Source organism: Neolamprologus brichardi, chromosome 17 (assembly GCF_056152115.1).
Source record: "Neolamprologus brichardi isolate AB-2024 chromosome 17, ASM5615211v1, whole genome shotgun sequence".
Classification (NCBI taxonomy): Eukaryota; Metazoa; Chordata; class Actinopteri; order Cichliformes; family Cichlidae; genus Neolamprologus; species Neolamprologus brichardi.
In genome coordinates this window covers 35,104,017-35,120,404 of record NC_142120.1, presented here as the reverse complement: position 1 = coordinate 35,120,404, position 16,388 = coordinate 35,104,017, and the positions used below count along the sequence as shown (strand labels likewise).

The 16,388-nt window shown below is 41.2% G+C and overlaps 1 protein-coding gene across 5 annotated transcripts in view; it reads left to right on the top strand.

The window, feature by feature from the left end:
• The window catches only part of nav3 (neuron navigator 3), a 330,018-nt gene that overhangs the window by 295,152 nt on the left and 18,478 nt on the right, over positions 1 to 16,388 (top strand). For all 5 annotated transcript variants that reach the window (XM_087830961.1, XM_087830960.1, XM_087830959.1 and 2 more), the window contains 9 exons: positions 2,401 to 2,558; positions 2,827 to 3,021; positions 3,418 to 3,470; positions 7,390 to 7,413; positions 8,584 to 8,607; positions 8,817 to 8,894; positions 12,605 to 12,688; positions 13,736 to 13,847; positions 14,094 to 14,218. In XM_087830961.1, the coding sequence (XP_087687087.1) occupies positions 2,401 to 2,558; positions 2,827 to 3,021; positions 3,418 to 3,470; positions 7,390 to 7,413; positions 8,584 to 8,607; positions 8,817 to 8,894; positions 12,605 to 12,688; positions 13,736 to 13,847; positions 14,094 to 14,218 (853 nt within the window). The remainder of the gene's footprint in view (positions 1 to 2,400; positions 2,559 to 2,826; positions 3,022 to 3,417; positions 3,471 to 7,389; positions 7,414 to 8,583; positions 8,608 to 8,816; positions 8,895 to 12,604; positions 12,689 to 13,735; positions 13,848 to 14,093; positions 14,219 to 16,388) is intronic.

The following is a 16,388-nucleotide window of genomic DNA, read 5'->3' as shown; positions in this document are numbered from 1 at the left end:
GTCATGTAGATCATATGCATACATGCATCTGCATTCTAATGTCAGGCTTTCCGTGTTGTTTTTCATGTGTCATTATTTGCACAATCCATAGCGGTGATTCCCAGGTAAAAGTCATCAATAAACAGTAAAATATTTACTTTAAAGCAGGGGTGTCCAACTCCAGGCCTCAAAGGCGGTAGCAGCTGATTTAAATGGCTAAATGACCTAAATGGCTAAATGGTGATGAACGAATCATTTGCTTCAGGTGTGTTGACCCGGAGTGATATCTAAAACCTGCAGGACACCGACCCTTGAGGCCTGGAGTTGGACATCCCTGCTTTAAATTATTAGATAAATGAATCGATAAAAATTATTAACTAGTTTATCAACCTGCCTCCATCAGTTCATGTTCAGAATGATGTATAATTAGGCTGAGGTGATAATGATAAAGTACACAGGTTTGATAAGGATGTGGGTCAATAAAAAACTACTGCTCAATAAAAACTTTTTGAAGATTAAATAAAAACTGAGAGTCGATATAAAAAAAAAATGAGCGTAAACATTTATGTTTACACCATCTGTTTACATCCTAAGTATGTTTAATAGCTCTTTTATGAACTGCAGATTTACAGTGTGACTCCTTTAGTGATACAAGCAGATTGGTTCTGATTATATTAGCACTTAAGTCAAGCACTGATCAAAGGCTGTTGATAAAAAGCAAACATCGCCACCATAATCTCACCTAAATGGATGGTTAATTCCCTTGAGACACTAATAAAGCGTGACCTGCTTTATCATCCATAATTTACAAATGAATATCCTGTTGTGTTTATTAAGACTTTAAACTACAGAGCCTAACTCACCAGGAAAATGTTTATTGAGGTCACAAGCATTGTTTTCCCACAGTCTTGTTTTCATCTTGAGGAGTCAACCCCGCTGCTTAGGAATAATGTCGTTTGATAACCTCCTTTAGCCCAACAAACTATGTCCATCTTTTCACATACAGTCTGTTTACATTTGACTAAATATATAGGGAACTCATATTTGAGTCTAGCTAATTTTTAGCGTTTTTTCCCTTCTGTTTATCATGCAATTATGTAACAAACTCTGGAGCTCAAATTAGATTTTGACTTCTTTGAATTGATGCAAAAAAAAAAAAAATCTCTAACATACTATGAATGCTATCTGGGATGATGAGGGAGCAGTGTGTTTTTCCATCTGTCTGCTTGTCTGCTTCTCTGTGCTCATCCTAATCCTACACTCATCTCATGCAAAGTTAGAAATGTGGCAAACGCAGCCACCGAGTTCTTTCTCTGCTTCCGAAAATGGCTTAAACTTTCCGATAGCATTTGCTCTGTTAGCTGAGGCGAGTGTAGAATGAATGTTTTGAATTTAGCTGTAACTGAGTGGACGGAAACTGAAGCACCATGACCTAGTCATCACAGTGGCACAACTGATACAGGGAACAGCCTTTCCAGCCAATTATAGAGTACTGCTGGAGAGGTGTCGGATGGGGCATGCTGGGTGTTCTTTCATTTTTCGAGCATTTGACGCTCGTGCTATATGGAGCCTAAAACCATCTGATCTCGCACGACGCCTTTGCCTTTTTTGCCTCAGTGCGGTCTGCAGTGTTCACTTTAACGTTTTTATTGGCGATGGCAATCTGTTTTCATCTTAAACATGCCAAATAGCTCTTTTATAAACTGTAGACTTTCTACATGGGGAGCTTAGATTAATAGATTTGCCTCCTTTAGTCATACGCTGTAAATAAGCGGATTGGTTGTGATTATATTAGCACTAAGTATACCGACTCAAACACTGACCCTTGGATATTTCAGTCTGTTCCATTTCAACTCCAGCTGCAGTCTGACAGCACTCAGTGCAATCTTAGACGCCCAATTGCTGCTGGAGAGAATAGCGAGCACAGACGCAGGACTAGAGCAGGGTCAGATGTGACAAGCGTAGTAATGGGGGCGTTGGAAGGAAGAAGCCGCTGAAAAGAGATGAGTGCAAACTCAATTATCATCCTCAGAGGATTAAATATGGCCGATTGTCATGTGTGCGATAAGGGGGGCTTCTGCTGCTGAATTACTTTCGAGTTTGGGAGAGAGGAGATCAACAGCAGAGTCTGTGTGTTTGGCAGCTTTAAGCCTGAGTAGTGTGTCTATGTATAAAGAGAGAGAGTGTGTGTGTGTGAATATATATAGTTATTATACATAAATGACTGCATGTGTGTAGATGCATGCACATCTACTTCTGTGTGGTATGGTTTTTAATATTTTTATGCCATCTGCTCACGTCCTTCTACTGTGCAGCTTCATTAGTTTACACGTCTTCATCACTTGAACTTTTAAGTAATGAAGTTCATTACTTAAAAGTAATGTCTTGCCTTGAGTTTAAAGTGTGTTTTGTGGGTTTCAGATACCCTACCTCCTCCAGGCAGACATCTCATGAAGAAGGGAAGGAGTGGTTGAGGTCCCATTCAACAGGAGGTCTTCAGGATACTGGCAGCCAGTCCCCTCTGTCTCCTCCTGGAGCCTCTTGCACCACCACAGGAAAATACCACTACTCCAACCTCTGTGAGTCAAAAGGAAAAAAACTATTGTGCCTAAAATGTGTATATCGTATCAACAAAGGCTATGATAGACATATGAGCACAAAAAGGATGCTTGTGATATGATCTGTAATTAATTAAAGCATTCTTCAGTGCATAAATAAATAATATCTGAGGTGATTATTATTTAACAACTTGTTATAAGTAGGTTTTTAGTGCCTGCATGAATGATTGATGACTGAAACGCACGTGAAAATATAACATGGTACATGTATATGTTTTGCTCTGTGCAGTGAGCCCCACCAACATCAGTCAGTATAACCTGCCACCAGGCAGCACCAGCATGAGCCGCTCCAACAGTATCCCCACCCAGGACTCCTTTGACCTGTATGGAGAGGGTCACCCACTGGGTGGCAGCGCAACCTCTCTGGAGGAACGACCACGTGCCATCAGCCGCTCTGGGTCCTTCAGAGACAGCACTGATGAAGGTGAGACACACACTCGTTCTCGACCGACTGTCCAGAACAAACCCAATTCCTCACAAAGAAGCTAAAACAGTGAAAACAGTTTTTACTGTCACTTTCAACAAAGCAAAGTCCCACCAGCTATCAAGAGCTTTGATACCAGCATTGCTGATAGGTCTCTGTTCTGGTCAGGTCAGCATTTTAAATTGTTTTTTTTTAGTCCCACAAGTGATTGCAATTTTTCACTTTACATATTCTGAATAAGTAAGCATAAGAGCTGCTGACCAATCAGCCAGATAATTTGTAATAATATAAGTATTGCAAACTGAGTCACAAAGTGAAGACAGTTAAAGGACAAATATCCATGTTTTACCTTAAAAGTCTTTGTATACTCATGTGCACCGTCTCTGTGTCTTACAGTCCATGGCTCCTCACTGTCTTTGGTTTCCAGCACGTCGTCACTGTATTCTGCGGTAAGTATCTAAGAAGTGTGACAGAAATCCCTACTGAGAAAAAACCCCTAACCATAGCAATATATCTGAGATTTCACTTCTATTATTCTTTTCTGTAGTAATGGCATTCCATACAAACATGTCAATTTCTATATTGTAATATAAATAATTACTTAGAATCACTGTGTTCCCTTTTTGTTAAGGATTTTTTAAGGAGAAAAAGGAATTGACTGTAACTATTTGCAAATATTTACCAGGATGGGGTGACAATATTTTATTCAGTCCTAATTGATGCCTTCCTCCACTCACATAGAGCATTTTGAAGTTGGCAAAAGCAGTTTAGCATCCTCTCTGCCTTTCTCTTTTGGCTTCTAGCCTTTAAGAAGACGCCACTAGGGCTGGGCGATATGGCCTAAAATTCATATCGCGATATAATTTGAAGCACGTGCGGTAACGATATATATCACGATATATTATTTTCTTCTGTATAACATATTTTCCACACTTAAAATCCTTTAATTTTCTCAAAAATCGAGAGTGTGTCTTATGTATGAATTCTGGTTGTGCTTACTGACCTCGAACCGATTTTGGCTGCAGAAATCTGTTAAAAAATGTTTTAGTACAACTTTGGTCAGCCGCACTGCTTGATGGATTGTCAGAGCATTACGGCTGCCGTAGTGAGGAGCTTCGCGGAGTAATCTGTAGTGATGTGCGATACCACTGATTTCCTTTCCGATCCAATACCAAGTAAAATTCAGGGCGGTATCGACGATACTGATCCGATACCGATACTTTGTACAAAAACATTTTTCTTACTGTATCTTATATTGTATCTCAAATTATAGCTTCATAATGATTACAGGACGTCAGATTACTTGTTCTTATCACTTAATAATGCAGAATTATCATATAGAAATAAAAAACTGAAGTTGTGGGCCATTTGAGCATGTTCAGCACTAAAGGACTCTGCGACAGACGTCTGTCTCGCCCTAGCAGCACCTGTCCCTCTCCTCCTCTTCAGTTCGCCTCAACATAAGCTTGTCATATTCTGTGATATGATTTATTCTGAGGTGTTTGACGAGGTCAGTGGAGCTGCCACAAAACCTCACTGTCTTGCCACATAGCAAACCGCGTCTTGGCTTTTTGTGGGGGTAAAATACGTCCACACATGACTCCATTTATGCTCAGCCATTGTTGTGAGTGTGCACGCCAGGGGCTGCCACACAGTTATGCAGCCGTATTTCACACATGACTATGAAAGGAGGAAGAGGAAGTAGTTCCTTCCAGTGCATAAGATCCGAATGTTATAGCTTCTTTCCACTGTGTTCCTGTTAATGATAAACTACAAATTTACCCTAAATTACTAAAATATCGATATTTTAATGTGAGAATCGATTCTAGAACATAAATGACTGATATCGGAGGAATCAATATTTAAGGATCGATCTGCACATCTCTAGTAATCTGGGTCCAAAACTCGGTCCTCCTCAGGTCCCAAAGTCAAACGAACACTGAGTTAAAAACGGTCTAAATTCTTTAATTAAATCATCAGCGTTGCTGCTTTACCAGGTGTAACAATTAAGTTTAACATCCAGACATCCATGAAAACAGAAGTTATTAAATTTAACGGAGTTAGAAGTTAGCAGGAAGTTAGCTCGCTAGTTTCCACCTAAACATTTCATACCATGTTCTGACTGAGAGATTTCTGAAAAATTCAAACGTACAGCTCTGCTACCACTTCCAACATAAATGAAGACAGAAAACTAAACAGCAGTGGCGTTTGCAGGGTTACTGAAGTTGGACTACCTGGTATATAATGTTGTGCTACGTGATTGCTAGCGACACAGCTATGTTAGCATAACATTAGCACAGTGAAGCTGGAGGATGAACGCCAACTTTTTTTCCACTCGATAAAAGTTAACGTGACGGATTCTGGTGGTCAGGGACAAATGCAGTCGCATAGCAGGACGCTATACACGGGCCAAACTTCAGTCAGGAGAACAACTGAGATTATTCATCCACAATACGAGGTTAGTTATTAATATACTGCAACAACATGGGAACAGAGCAGCTACGAGAGAATTCAACATTAATGAATCAATGTTACGGAAGTGGAGGAAGCGCAGTTTTTGGCTTTCTCCTTATTTCAAAAGTGCTTCATCTCTTTGCTATGACTGTCGGCATAATTTGCAGATGATAATGGTTTTAGCCGCTGCGATGCTTTCGACCAAAACAGGCGCAGCTTGATGACATCATCAACATGCACTATCGCGATAGAGCATATAGTCAAAATCTCTATCGTTGGCCAAATTTATATCGTTTCTATCGTATATCGTTTATATCGCCCACCCCTAGACGCCACCATAAAAAAGTGGAGGGAACAAAAATAATGGTGACATATTCCTGCTTGACTGTTCAGATCACAGCTGAACTACTACTACAACAGTGATGAGTACTTCAGCTGTACTGGTTTACACAAGTACTACAAGAGGAAATGCATCTATAGGAATTTTTTTGTGATGACAATACCCCATCAGCCTTTTACAATTGAAGGGTAAAGAAAAAATCAGATGGACAAAAATACTACAAGATACTTTTTTACTATTATTGTGCATTTTTGAGAGCAAAGGTGTGGTGCACAAAAAAAAATCCTATTTCTTTACCCTTCAATTGTAAAAGGCTGATGGAGTATTGCCATCACCCCACCAGGGAGTTGGATGAATAGCGTGGACACTGAAGTTTGTCAATGCGATAACCTGAGATCAAGGCGACGTATGATGATGTGTTTTGAAGTTGTGATACCATATATGCCCTATAGCTGCAGAAAAGGCTAACATTGTTAACTTTTTACAAAAAAACAGCTGAACATGAGAGGTTTTTGGACAAAGTTCGTGTTCTCCATTCTTTAAGCACCGGTTTGAGCACCGTTTAAGCACCGGCACCGTTTCAAAAGTACTAGTTTGTCACCAGTATTGGATAAAACCTAAATGATACCCATCCCTAGCTGCCAGTATTTAAAGCAAGATTGATCTTCAGACTGTTTCAAACATTTTTCTGTTGATCTCCAAACTTCATATGTTTGCATACAAAAATAAAATAAAACTGAAATCATCTTTATTTTTTAATTTGAAGAGTGAACATCTTTTCCGTCCTCTCCTATCCGTGATGTTACGCAGCATTCAGTCTTTCCCTTTTCCTCTCTATTTTTGTAGAAGACAAAAGCAAGTTTCTGTGACAGCATTTGTCTGAAGTAACAAATTTTTGACAATTTAGATTCTGCAGTAATAGCACATGCAGTGCTCGACGCTCGGATCCAGTGAGGTGGGGGATTAGTTGTAGCAAGAGGAATCGATTACCACAGCGGTCCCCAACCCCCGGGCCTCGGACCGGTACTGGTCCGTGAGTCATTTGGTACCAGGCCGCGAGAGTTGAGGCTCAGGTGTGAAATGTATAGTTTTCAGGGTTTTTATCGGTTTTCAGCGTTATTTTGTTATCGTTTTGATCGTTTACTCGGTTTTCCTGGGTCTTTTCACGTGTTATGAATAAATTGTCTTTTTTTCAGTACCGGTACTAGTTTTATTTTGTTGTATTTATCCGCGACACCTTAAAGGTCGGTCCATGAAAATATTGTCGGGCGTAAACCGGTCCGTGGCGCAAAAAAGGTTGGAGACCGCTGGATTACCACAATGTCTGCCCGTTTCAGACTGCACTAGCAATTTGCAAAGTAAACGTTCAGATGAACGATGGAGATGGTTTTGTTTAGGTTGAGTCATTCTGTACATAAACCATTTCCTCTTTAATTTTTTACATTTTCTGTCATTTTAATCTACTTTTAATTAAAATGACCCTTTTCTTTGCTTTTGGTGCTTTTACTGATGGAACACATCTCCCCAGAGCAGCGATCAAATGTTTCTAAACTGTGTTTGCTTGATTCTTACAGACAGAGGAAAAAGCTCACTCAGAGGTAAGGGCGTCCATCTTTCTGTTTGCATGTATGCTTCTCCTTATCAGCTTTCAGCTAAACAGGCTTATAGTTAGAGCCACCGATGCCTTGAAACTGCTCGGTACAGCCACTGAGCAGCTCTGTGGTGTGGGTGAAGGTTCGAGTGCCTTGTGTCTTGCTGTGCATCCCTAAAGGTTACTTTTGACCTATTTGATTTGATTTTGTGTGGGATTTAGTCTAAGATGTCACGTGCATGTCCCTGTTGGCTGATTTCTGTGTCTGAATGTCTTTGTGCTGCACAGCGTCTGTATTCAGAGTCAATCTGTGCATGTCAGTCAAAGCACAAACAGTGATATCTATTTGATCTCTGAACTAAACAAAAGAGTGTTTTATGAATAAATAAAAGTCAATTCTGCAATCAATTATTTTAGCTCTATGTTGCATTGCTTTATCTAATCATGCATTGATTTCATCTAGATCATAAATATCTACACATCCTTACTATTCTGCATAGCTTATTGTTAACTCGTTACAAACACTTACTCTGTGATGGGATCCATGCCCTGACCTTTGGCTCTTGTTCCAAAAGCCTCTTCAGTTTATCACTGATTCTACTTTGATTTTCCAGTTTTATGGTGTGACTTTCATCCCTTTTGTCTCTACATGTGCTTTAAGCGTAACTTTGGGTCAAACAGTGATCGCAAATACACTGCAGTGTTTGTTTTAACCCTGCCAGATAAGAGTTTAGTATTCCGGGACAGCTCACTCAGTGCAAACTAACAGCTGTGGACTACAGTGACTGTGCAGTAAATCTAAACACATTTAGAATTCAAAACAAATAATAAAAAGGACATTATATTTTTGAGTGACTGAATAAAAATATACAGCTAATCTTATCATATGATAATCCAGAAAACTGTTCTTGCATTCTTGCACTGAGCTGTCCGCCTTGCTAAACTGAGACGTCTGGCTGTTGTGAATTATATAAGTATGAATTTCAGGTATTTGCAAAAACTTTTTGAACCATCTCAGGCATAAATGTCTCCATTTCCTCGCTTTGCTGCGGAAACCATGAAAAGAACATTGCTGTGGCTTGTTGATAACCTCTGTCTCTCCAGCCACATCAGGACTTGCTATTTGATGGAGGCATGCAACATAGTGTTAATTTTTACTCTTTTCTTTTCAATCAAGGGCCAAACAGTCCAAAATTCCACGGTAATCCCCCACACTTCATGTTCACACTTCACTCCAGTGTCTTTTTAAACAGTTTCCCATGTGCCTGCACAGTTTTCTTTTTACATCAGAGTTATCACCACGGGAGTTGCAAATTCACATCGTGTTTACATCACAATCAGTCTTACTTTCTTTATGGTTTTTAGGCGCATTAACCCAACGTTCACATTTCGTTTTTCCTTCCCAACCAGCAAATCAGAAAGCTGCGTCGGGAGCTGGACGCCTCTCAGGAGAAGGTGGCGACTCTGACATCTCAGCTGGCTGCCAACGTGAGTTTATTTACTTCAAAAGGTGCCGTCAAAACAGCCTGAACATTTGCACGATAACCTGCTGTCAGAGAGCTTTTATGGGAAGAGCTGCTTATCGAAGGAGGAATACAAATCTTTAAATCCTTTGCTGTGTGTTTGAAGCCCTCGTGTGTGTATTTGCTTTTGCCTGTTTGTAGGTTTGTGTCTGTTTTCTTGTCTCTGGTTAGAGCTTTTCCTTGCGTGTGCTCGTGTGTCTCGTACAGCGAGGATTGTCTCTCTGCTTTTGTCTCAGCTGGTGGGTTTTCAGCAAAGAGCCTCTCCCGAATTCAATCAAGCAGAGAGAACAGAATAGAGATAGATGGCTGAAGAAAGAGAACAGGGAGATGAGGATAAGTGAATCTAGACACAAGTGCGTCATGCGTGGGTGAAACAGAGTAAGATGCAGAGACCTTCAACCCAAAGACAAAGTCGTTGTGGAGATTTAGTTAAACTGACTTCAGCATCTGACTCCACCTCCCTACCATCAATGCCAAGTGTCTGATCGTGCGTGGAAGCACTCAGGTTGCTCGCTTCAGTCCTCTTCTTTGATCACAGAGTTGTGCAAAGCTGAAACTGAAGGCAGAGTGTGAAAAAGGCAAAAACAATTCACAGATATTTAAAAGAGCATTATATTTCAGTCTTTCCTGTTTGATAGTTGTGCAGCTGATGCAAAACCCTTTGCTTTGCTGTTTTTGGTACAAAGAAGTGTTGAGATTACATTTTATGCAAATGTACTTTCTGATGCAGTTTATTTGCGGGATTACTTAAAATTTAATAGATGACGAGTTGCACTGTGGATCCCTGTGTTATTTCTCCACGTCGTGAAATTAAATAGCAGTGTAATATGCAACTAGTGTCATAACCAAGTCATATGTAAGCACAGACAAGAGAAACCCACATACACTAGTGACATATTCTGGAAGTGCATCACACTACATCTACATGATAGCATGGTGGGTTGCTGGTGTTCTAAGCTCATCTCATCCTCCCAGTGGGGAGTGTAACTGTGGCAATATCAACCTCAGGAGTCCTCAGACACTCTCCACCCACAGTCCAAATCTCATTGTGATGTGCTCAAGACCTGCCACAGACGTTTTTTTATCATCTCTGTTACTGCCCACACTCTCACGTGTATGAGAGTGTGTATTTATATATATTTATAGGTGTATAAAAGCCTACACATTGTCACTGGTAGCAAATATAAGAACTCTTTGATGTGCAAATAAAAGTAAAAAGTTGTTTTTTTTTAAAATGTCAGTGCCTTAGGAAGAAGTCAAGTTTTTAAAATCACTTATAAAATGTAGCTATTTATTTGTTAATTCTGTTCAGCTTCGGTGTGAAATAAAAGGTCGTTTACATTTGTGTGTGACACGCAGCTTCAAGCATCAAAATGTCAAAGAATTTTTTCCCCAGCTGACAGAGAAATCTTACAGAATCTTACATTCCTTTGACAACAGTTTAACAATAACAAAGTCATGATGAAGGCAAAAGATACATTTTAAAGCTCCATGGGGAAGGCGTCGTCTTTCCGTGTCATCGCTCACTGGCGTGGTGCTTTTTCATTTCATCCACACAATTTATAAAAGAGGAGCAGAGAGGAAATGTGCCGTGACTGAGGTCATCTTATCGTGATCTTATTACATTTGCTTTGCCACTGCACTAACGATTATTATTATTTTTCTTGGGTTTGTGCAGGAAATTGAATGTGGATCTTATAAAAATATATATTATGCTAAGACACACTGTGCCACAGTCAGTGTTCTCATACTGTCTCACCACTGCTTTTAGAAACACATCTAGCCTTGCCGTCATTTTGATACACTAAATATTTTTGGTTGTATTGGAGCAAAATAGACCAGAATTAGCAAAACTGACACCCCATCCTGCCCAAGGGGCTAGGGGGCAAAAGTATTAGTCAGTATTTTCTTTCAACCATGAAGGAGATTGGGTTTCCTGTCTTGGCTGACATACTGGGTTTAAGAGTTCATAGCAACCCTCCTCCCCCAGTCTCCCCCCCTTCTTCTCACCCTTCACTTTGTCAGCCTGACCTTCTTCCCTCTCCTTTTTTCTCCTTTCTGCTCAGCTTAAAAAAAGAGTCAACCCTCCCCAATATTTCCTGTTCGTATTCCTTTCCTTTTCCTCCTTCCTGACTGGGCCTCCTCCTTTCATCACCTGCCCTTGTTTTTATACTGTACTGCAGTGTAGGATGTAGCCCAGCAGTAGTTGCTGGCTTTGAACACTGTAGTCGTGACTCTGTGTCGTTGGTAACATATAACACCCTCGAGATGTTGTGTACATCTTCAGAGGTGGCATCAAGTAGCTGTGACTTTAAAGACTTTCTCATCATCTAGTTCTCTGATTTGGCCTACTGTCAACCTTTACCTGAGACCCCAGGATCAGGACAAGGGTCAGAAAACACTATCTGGCTCAAGCCTCCAGAACAGGACAGATGGTTCAGCCCTGGGATGCGGGAGAGTTTGATTGGTGGCTCCCTCAGAGCTGACAGGTGGGCTGGGGGTTGATGAGTTGGAGCCTCACAGGTGGAGTTGGAAAGAGATGTGGAGTTAGAGGGATGTGTCGGAACAGTTGGCATTTCTAAAGGTCAAGACCTACGCTGATTTAGCCAGGGACACAGAGTGGGAGAGGCAGCACAGGGCGCTACTCCGTGCACGTGTCTATTTATGGACTTGGATGGGCCAAATGTCGTCATAGGCATAGAAAGATGAGGACTTTTCTGATTTTGTCACAACTGTTAGAGGGCAAGATCAAGAATTCGGTAAATGAAAGTGTATAAATGCACTTGGATGTTTGTGCGTGCGTATCTGTGTGTAGATTTGTCTGGGCATGCTTCCCACCTCTCTGTGACACACCAGGCTTGACAGGTGACTCGGTTGTGTCTTGCTTAGAACGGGAGAATGAACAAACAGCACACACACACAAACAAATACACACAAAAGTACATGCAGCCTTGATGAACATAAGGACATCCCTATAAACACAGATAGATAAAACACATGCACAACCAAATCCACACACGCACACACACAAAACCATGATTCCCGCAGAGCAGCTGGCACGACGTTGCCAAACATTCACCATCTTTCAGGTATCACTGCGTTCTTATTCTAATTAGCTGAGAGAGACGTCTTTGGCGTCCACTGTGTTTAATTCACAGCAGTTGGATGCAGCAGTGAAGTAATACAGTGCTCCCTCTTCAAACCTCCTCAGGACGGCACAGCCAAAGCCTTCAGACTCGTGGGCAAATAAAATTTCCACACCAAGCTTTTTTCTGTCCGCAGTCATCAAGCGAAAACTCACTTCAAAGTTATCAAAACGCACCAGATGATTCTCTGTCAGAGCTCTTTTTTTCAACAGGGGTTTTAAAAATATTTTAATGTTAATTTATAAATGGCCAAGTAGAAATTGTGTTTATTGTATTGACCGAGAAAAGTCAAATTTCATATTGAACTCAGTTCTGAGATTTACTTTTGTAGTTTTGCATACAGAATGTGTTGGGGGGTTTTGTGTGTGTGTGTGTGTGTGTGTGTGTGTGTGTGTGTTTTATTTATTTCAGTGCTTTCTCTTTTTGAATCTGGGTTTTCGATTTGCATAAGAAAAACATAAATAGCGAGCCAAAGCATGTAAAAAAGTAAAAGCGAGGATTAAGTTTGCTTGTCTTCCTGTGTCTGTAGGCTCACCTGGTGGCAGCCTTTGAGAAGAGTCTGAGTAACATGACCTGCCGCCTGCAGAGCCTCACCATGACAGCCGAGCAAAAGGTACAAGAGCTTATTCTTGAATTTAAAATACACTGTGTGGCAACTTCAAAAGAGACTACAGAGAGGAGAAATGATTAGAAACGTGAAGCTGTGTGGCATTAAATAATCTCAGTGGGAAGGATCAAGTCGGAGGTTGGTCATTGTGACATAATAAAAATATATTAAAGGCTCAATTCTCGACTCGTGAAAAGTTTTCTGCTGAAGGAGTTTACTTGGTAAAGTTTTTCTCTAACAGTGCTCTTAACCTTAACCAGAGTCGTTTGACATGCTTAGGATTCAAACTTCAGTGCTTTATATATAAGTAAAAGTATCTAGTTTAATAACAAAAATCTGTTTAAAGCCGTCTTTCCGTCATCATTTTTTGCCCGCAGCTATTTTTTTCTCTAGGACTTCAGAAGAGCTTGAAAAGAACTAAAACTCATCACAGCAGCAGCAATATGTTCTTCGACACACCCCTACCACAAATTAAGAATGCTCCCCTCTGTTCACATAGACATGCACACATAGCTGACAAGCCCTGGCTGCTTTTTAATCCTCTATAAATTAAAGGAGACTGAGATGGGTGAGCTGCCTTTGTCAAACAAGGCCATCCTAACTTTTAATTAAAGTGAAAACCCTGTCTGCAGCTCTCAGTGAGTTTTGGGGAAAGACAGAGTAGGAGTCTCCCTTTATCTGGTCCAGTATTCTTCTTATTCTAAGCAGGTGGTGCTGGCTTTGGGGCAAATCTACTGTATTCCCCCCCCCCCCCCCCCCCCCCCCCCCCCCCCCACACACACACACACACACACACACACACACACACACACACACACACACACACACACACACAGCTACCTCAATGCAAAATCTAAGAATCTGCTCTCAGTAATGTAACTAAGAGGATGATTCCAACATTTTTGGGTTCCTCATCCTTTTTAAAAATAACCTGGTCTGATCACTGATTTTGGATTTGGACAGTCTGTTTTATTTAGACTACAGAGATTTCTGTCTTCATAAATAAAAAATAAAACAGCACCTCCTGTTCTCTCTCTTTTTTTCTGACTAAAGGAGTCCGAGTTGGCAGAGTTGAGGGAGACGATAGAAACGCTGAAGACCCAGAACACAGACGCCCAAACAGCTATCCAGGTGGCACTCAATGGCCCAAACCACCTTGACAGAGGTAATGAGCAGGCTGGCAGGAGACAAAATTAAATGATGTTTTGATAAGTGGATGAACATTTAGCCCAACTGGCTCCATAGGTAATTGAACCGCTGTTATTTACAGATTTCTGTGCTGTGTGAGTCAGATTGAAAGAAACAATTCCTGCAGCACTTTAAATAAGAACCAGTATCAACCAATAAATGTAGTGACACTGTTCACCTAAACGTTCTTTGCACTAAAGAAAGCTTTGTCTGTTCTTTCCAGATCTGAGGATTAGACGGCAGCACTCTTCAGAAAGTATGTCCAGTATTAACAGTGCAGCCAGTCATTCCAGTATGGGCAGCTTGGGCAAGGATGCCGAAGACAAAAAGAAGAAGAAGAAGAGCTGGGTAGGTGAAAAGATAAAAACACTAAAGCTTCAGAGTAAAACCACATTTCATAGTTCCAGTGGCTAACAGTGGCTCTTCTCAAAGACTCATCATGAAAGGACATAGCACCCTGCTTTTTGGATGGGGGCGTGGTGTAATCTGAGTTCTTACTAACAAGCTACATCCATTCACTTTACGAGTGTATCGCACAGACACAGAAATCTAACAGTCAAAGTGGCTGCACCCTTAGTAAAACATACTTGTACTCATGAACAGAAGGTTAGCTAGAAAGACTTAAAGCACTTGTTGTACTATGCCTTAAACATGCCTTTCTATTGGGATTGATTGTTTGGGGGACAGCCTCAACTGCTCATACAATGAACTGCACTTTTGCACCTTGAGCTTAATTTTTAACGCAAAATATAAGAGAGGGGTGGAACTGAGTACTTCTTAACCAAAGCCCCAAAAGGTTGATTCTGTTCATCTGGGCGTAGCGTTTTCAGCTTCGTCATTTCTCCCACTGGGCAGGTTTCCCCAATCTTATAAACAGTGCATTTGCATAATGACTGAAACTAGCAATGGTTCAAACAATGGGCTGGGAGGTTCCTTGATCATTAATATGCAAACTGTCATGACCACTGATCAATGGCCATGAGCACCATTCAAAATACTTTCAGCTGCCTGTTTTGGGTATTTTGAGATTATGCTATGCAGGTGTCTTTTAATTTCTGGCTTGCATTCATTTGCTGCAACCAACAGATGCTTTATATTTTTACATGAAAATATCCAGACATTGTTGGAGGTGGATTTGGTAAAAAATCCCCTAGATACATATACAGTGGGGCAAAAAAGTATTTAGTCAGCCACCGATTGTGCAAGTTCCCCCACTTAAAATGATGACAGAGGTCAGTAATTTGCACCAGAGGTACACTTCAACTGTGAGAGACAGAATGTGAAAAAAAAAAATCCATGAATTCACATGGTAGGATTTGTAAAGAATTTATTCGTAAATCAGGGTGGAAAATAAGTATTTGGTCAATAACAAAAATACAACTCAATACTTTGTAACATAACCTTTGTTGGCAATAACAGAGGTCAAACGTTTACTATAGGTCTTTACCAGGTTTGCACACACAGTAGCTGGTATTTTGGCCTATTCCTCCATGCAGATCTTCTCAAGAGCAGTGATGTTTTGGGGCTGTCGCCGAGCAACACGGACTTTCAACTCCCGCCACAGATTTTCTATGGGGTTGAGGTCTGGAGACTGGCTAGGCCACTCCAGGACTTTCAAATGCTTCTTACGGAGCCACTCCTTTGTTGCCCGGGCGGTGTGTTTTGGATCATTGTCATGTTGGAAGACCCAGCCTCATTTCATCTTCAAAGTTCTCACTGATGGAAGGAGGTTTTGGCTCAAAATCTCACGATACTTGGCCCCATTCATTCTGTCCTTAACACGGATCAGTCGTCCTGTCCCCTTGGCAGAAAAACAGCCCCATAGCATGATGTTTCCACCCCCATGCTTCACAATAGGTATGGTGTTCTTGGGATGCAACTCAGTATTCTTCTTCCTCCAAACACGACGAGTTGAGTTTATACCAAAAAGTTCTACTTTGGTTTCATCTGACCACATGACATTCTCCCAATCCTCTGCTGTATCATCCATGTGCTCTCTGGCAAACTTCAGACGGGCCTGGACATGCACTGGCTTCAGCAGCGGAACACGTCTGGCACTGCGGGATTTGATTCCCTGCCGTTGTAGTGTGTTACTGATGGTGACCTTTGTTACTTTGGTCCCAGCTCTCTGCAGGTCATTCACCAGGTCCCCCCGTGTGGTTCTGGGATCTTTGCTCACCGTTCTCATGATCATTTTGACCCCACGGGATGAGATCTTGCGTGGAGCCCCAGATCGAGGGAGATTATCAGTGGTCTTGTATGTCTTCCATTTTCTGATGATTGCTCCCACAGTTGATTTTTTCACACCAAGCTGCTTGCCTATTGTAGATTCACTCTTCCCAGTCTGGTGCAGGTCTACAATTCTTTTCCTGGTGTCCTTCGAAAGCTCTTTGGTCTTGGCCATGGCGGAGTTTGGAGTCTGACTGGTTGAGGCTGTGGACAGGTGTCTTTTATACAGATGATGAGGTCAAACAGGTGCCATTCATACAGGTAACGAGTGGGGGACAGAAAAGCTTCT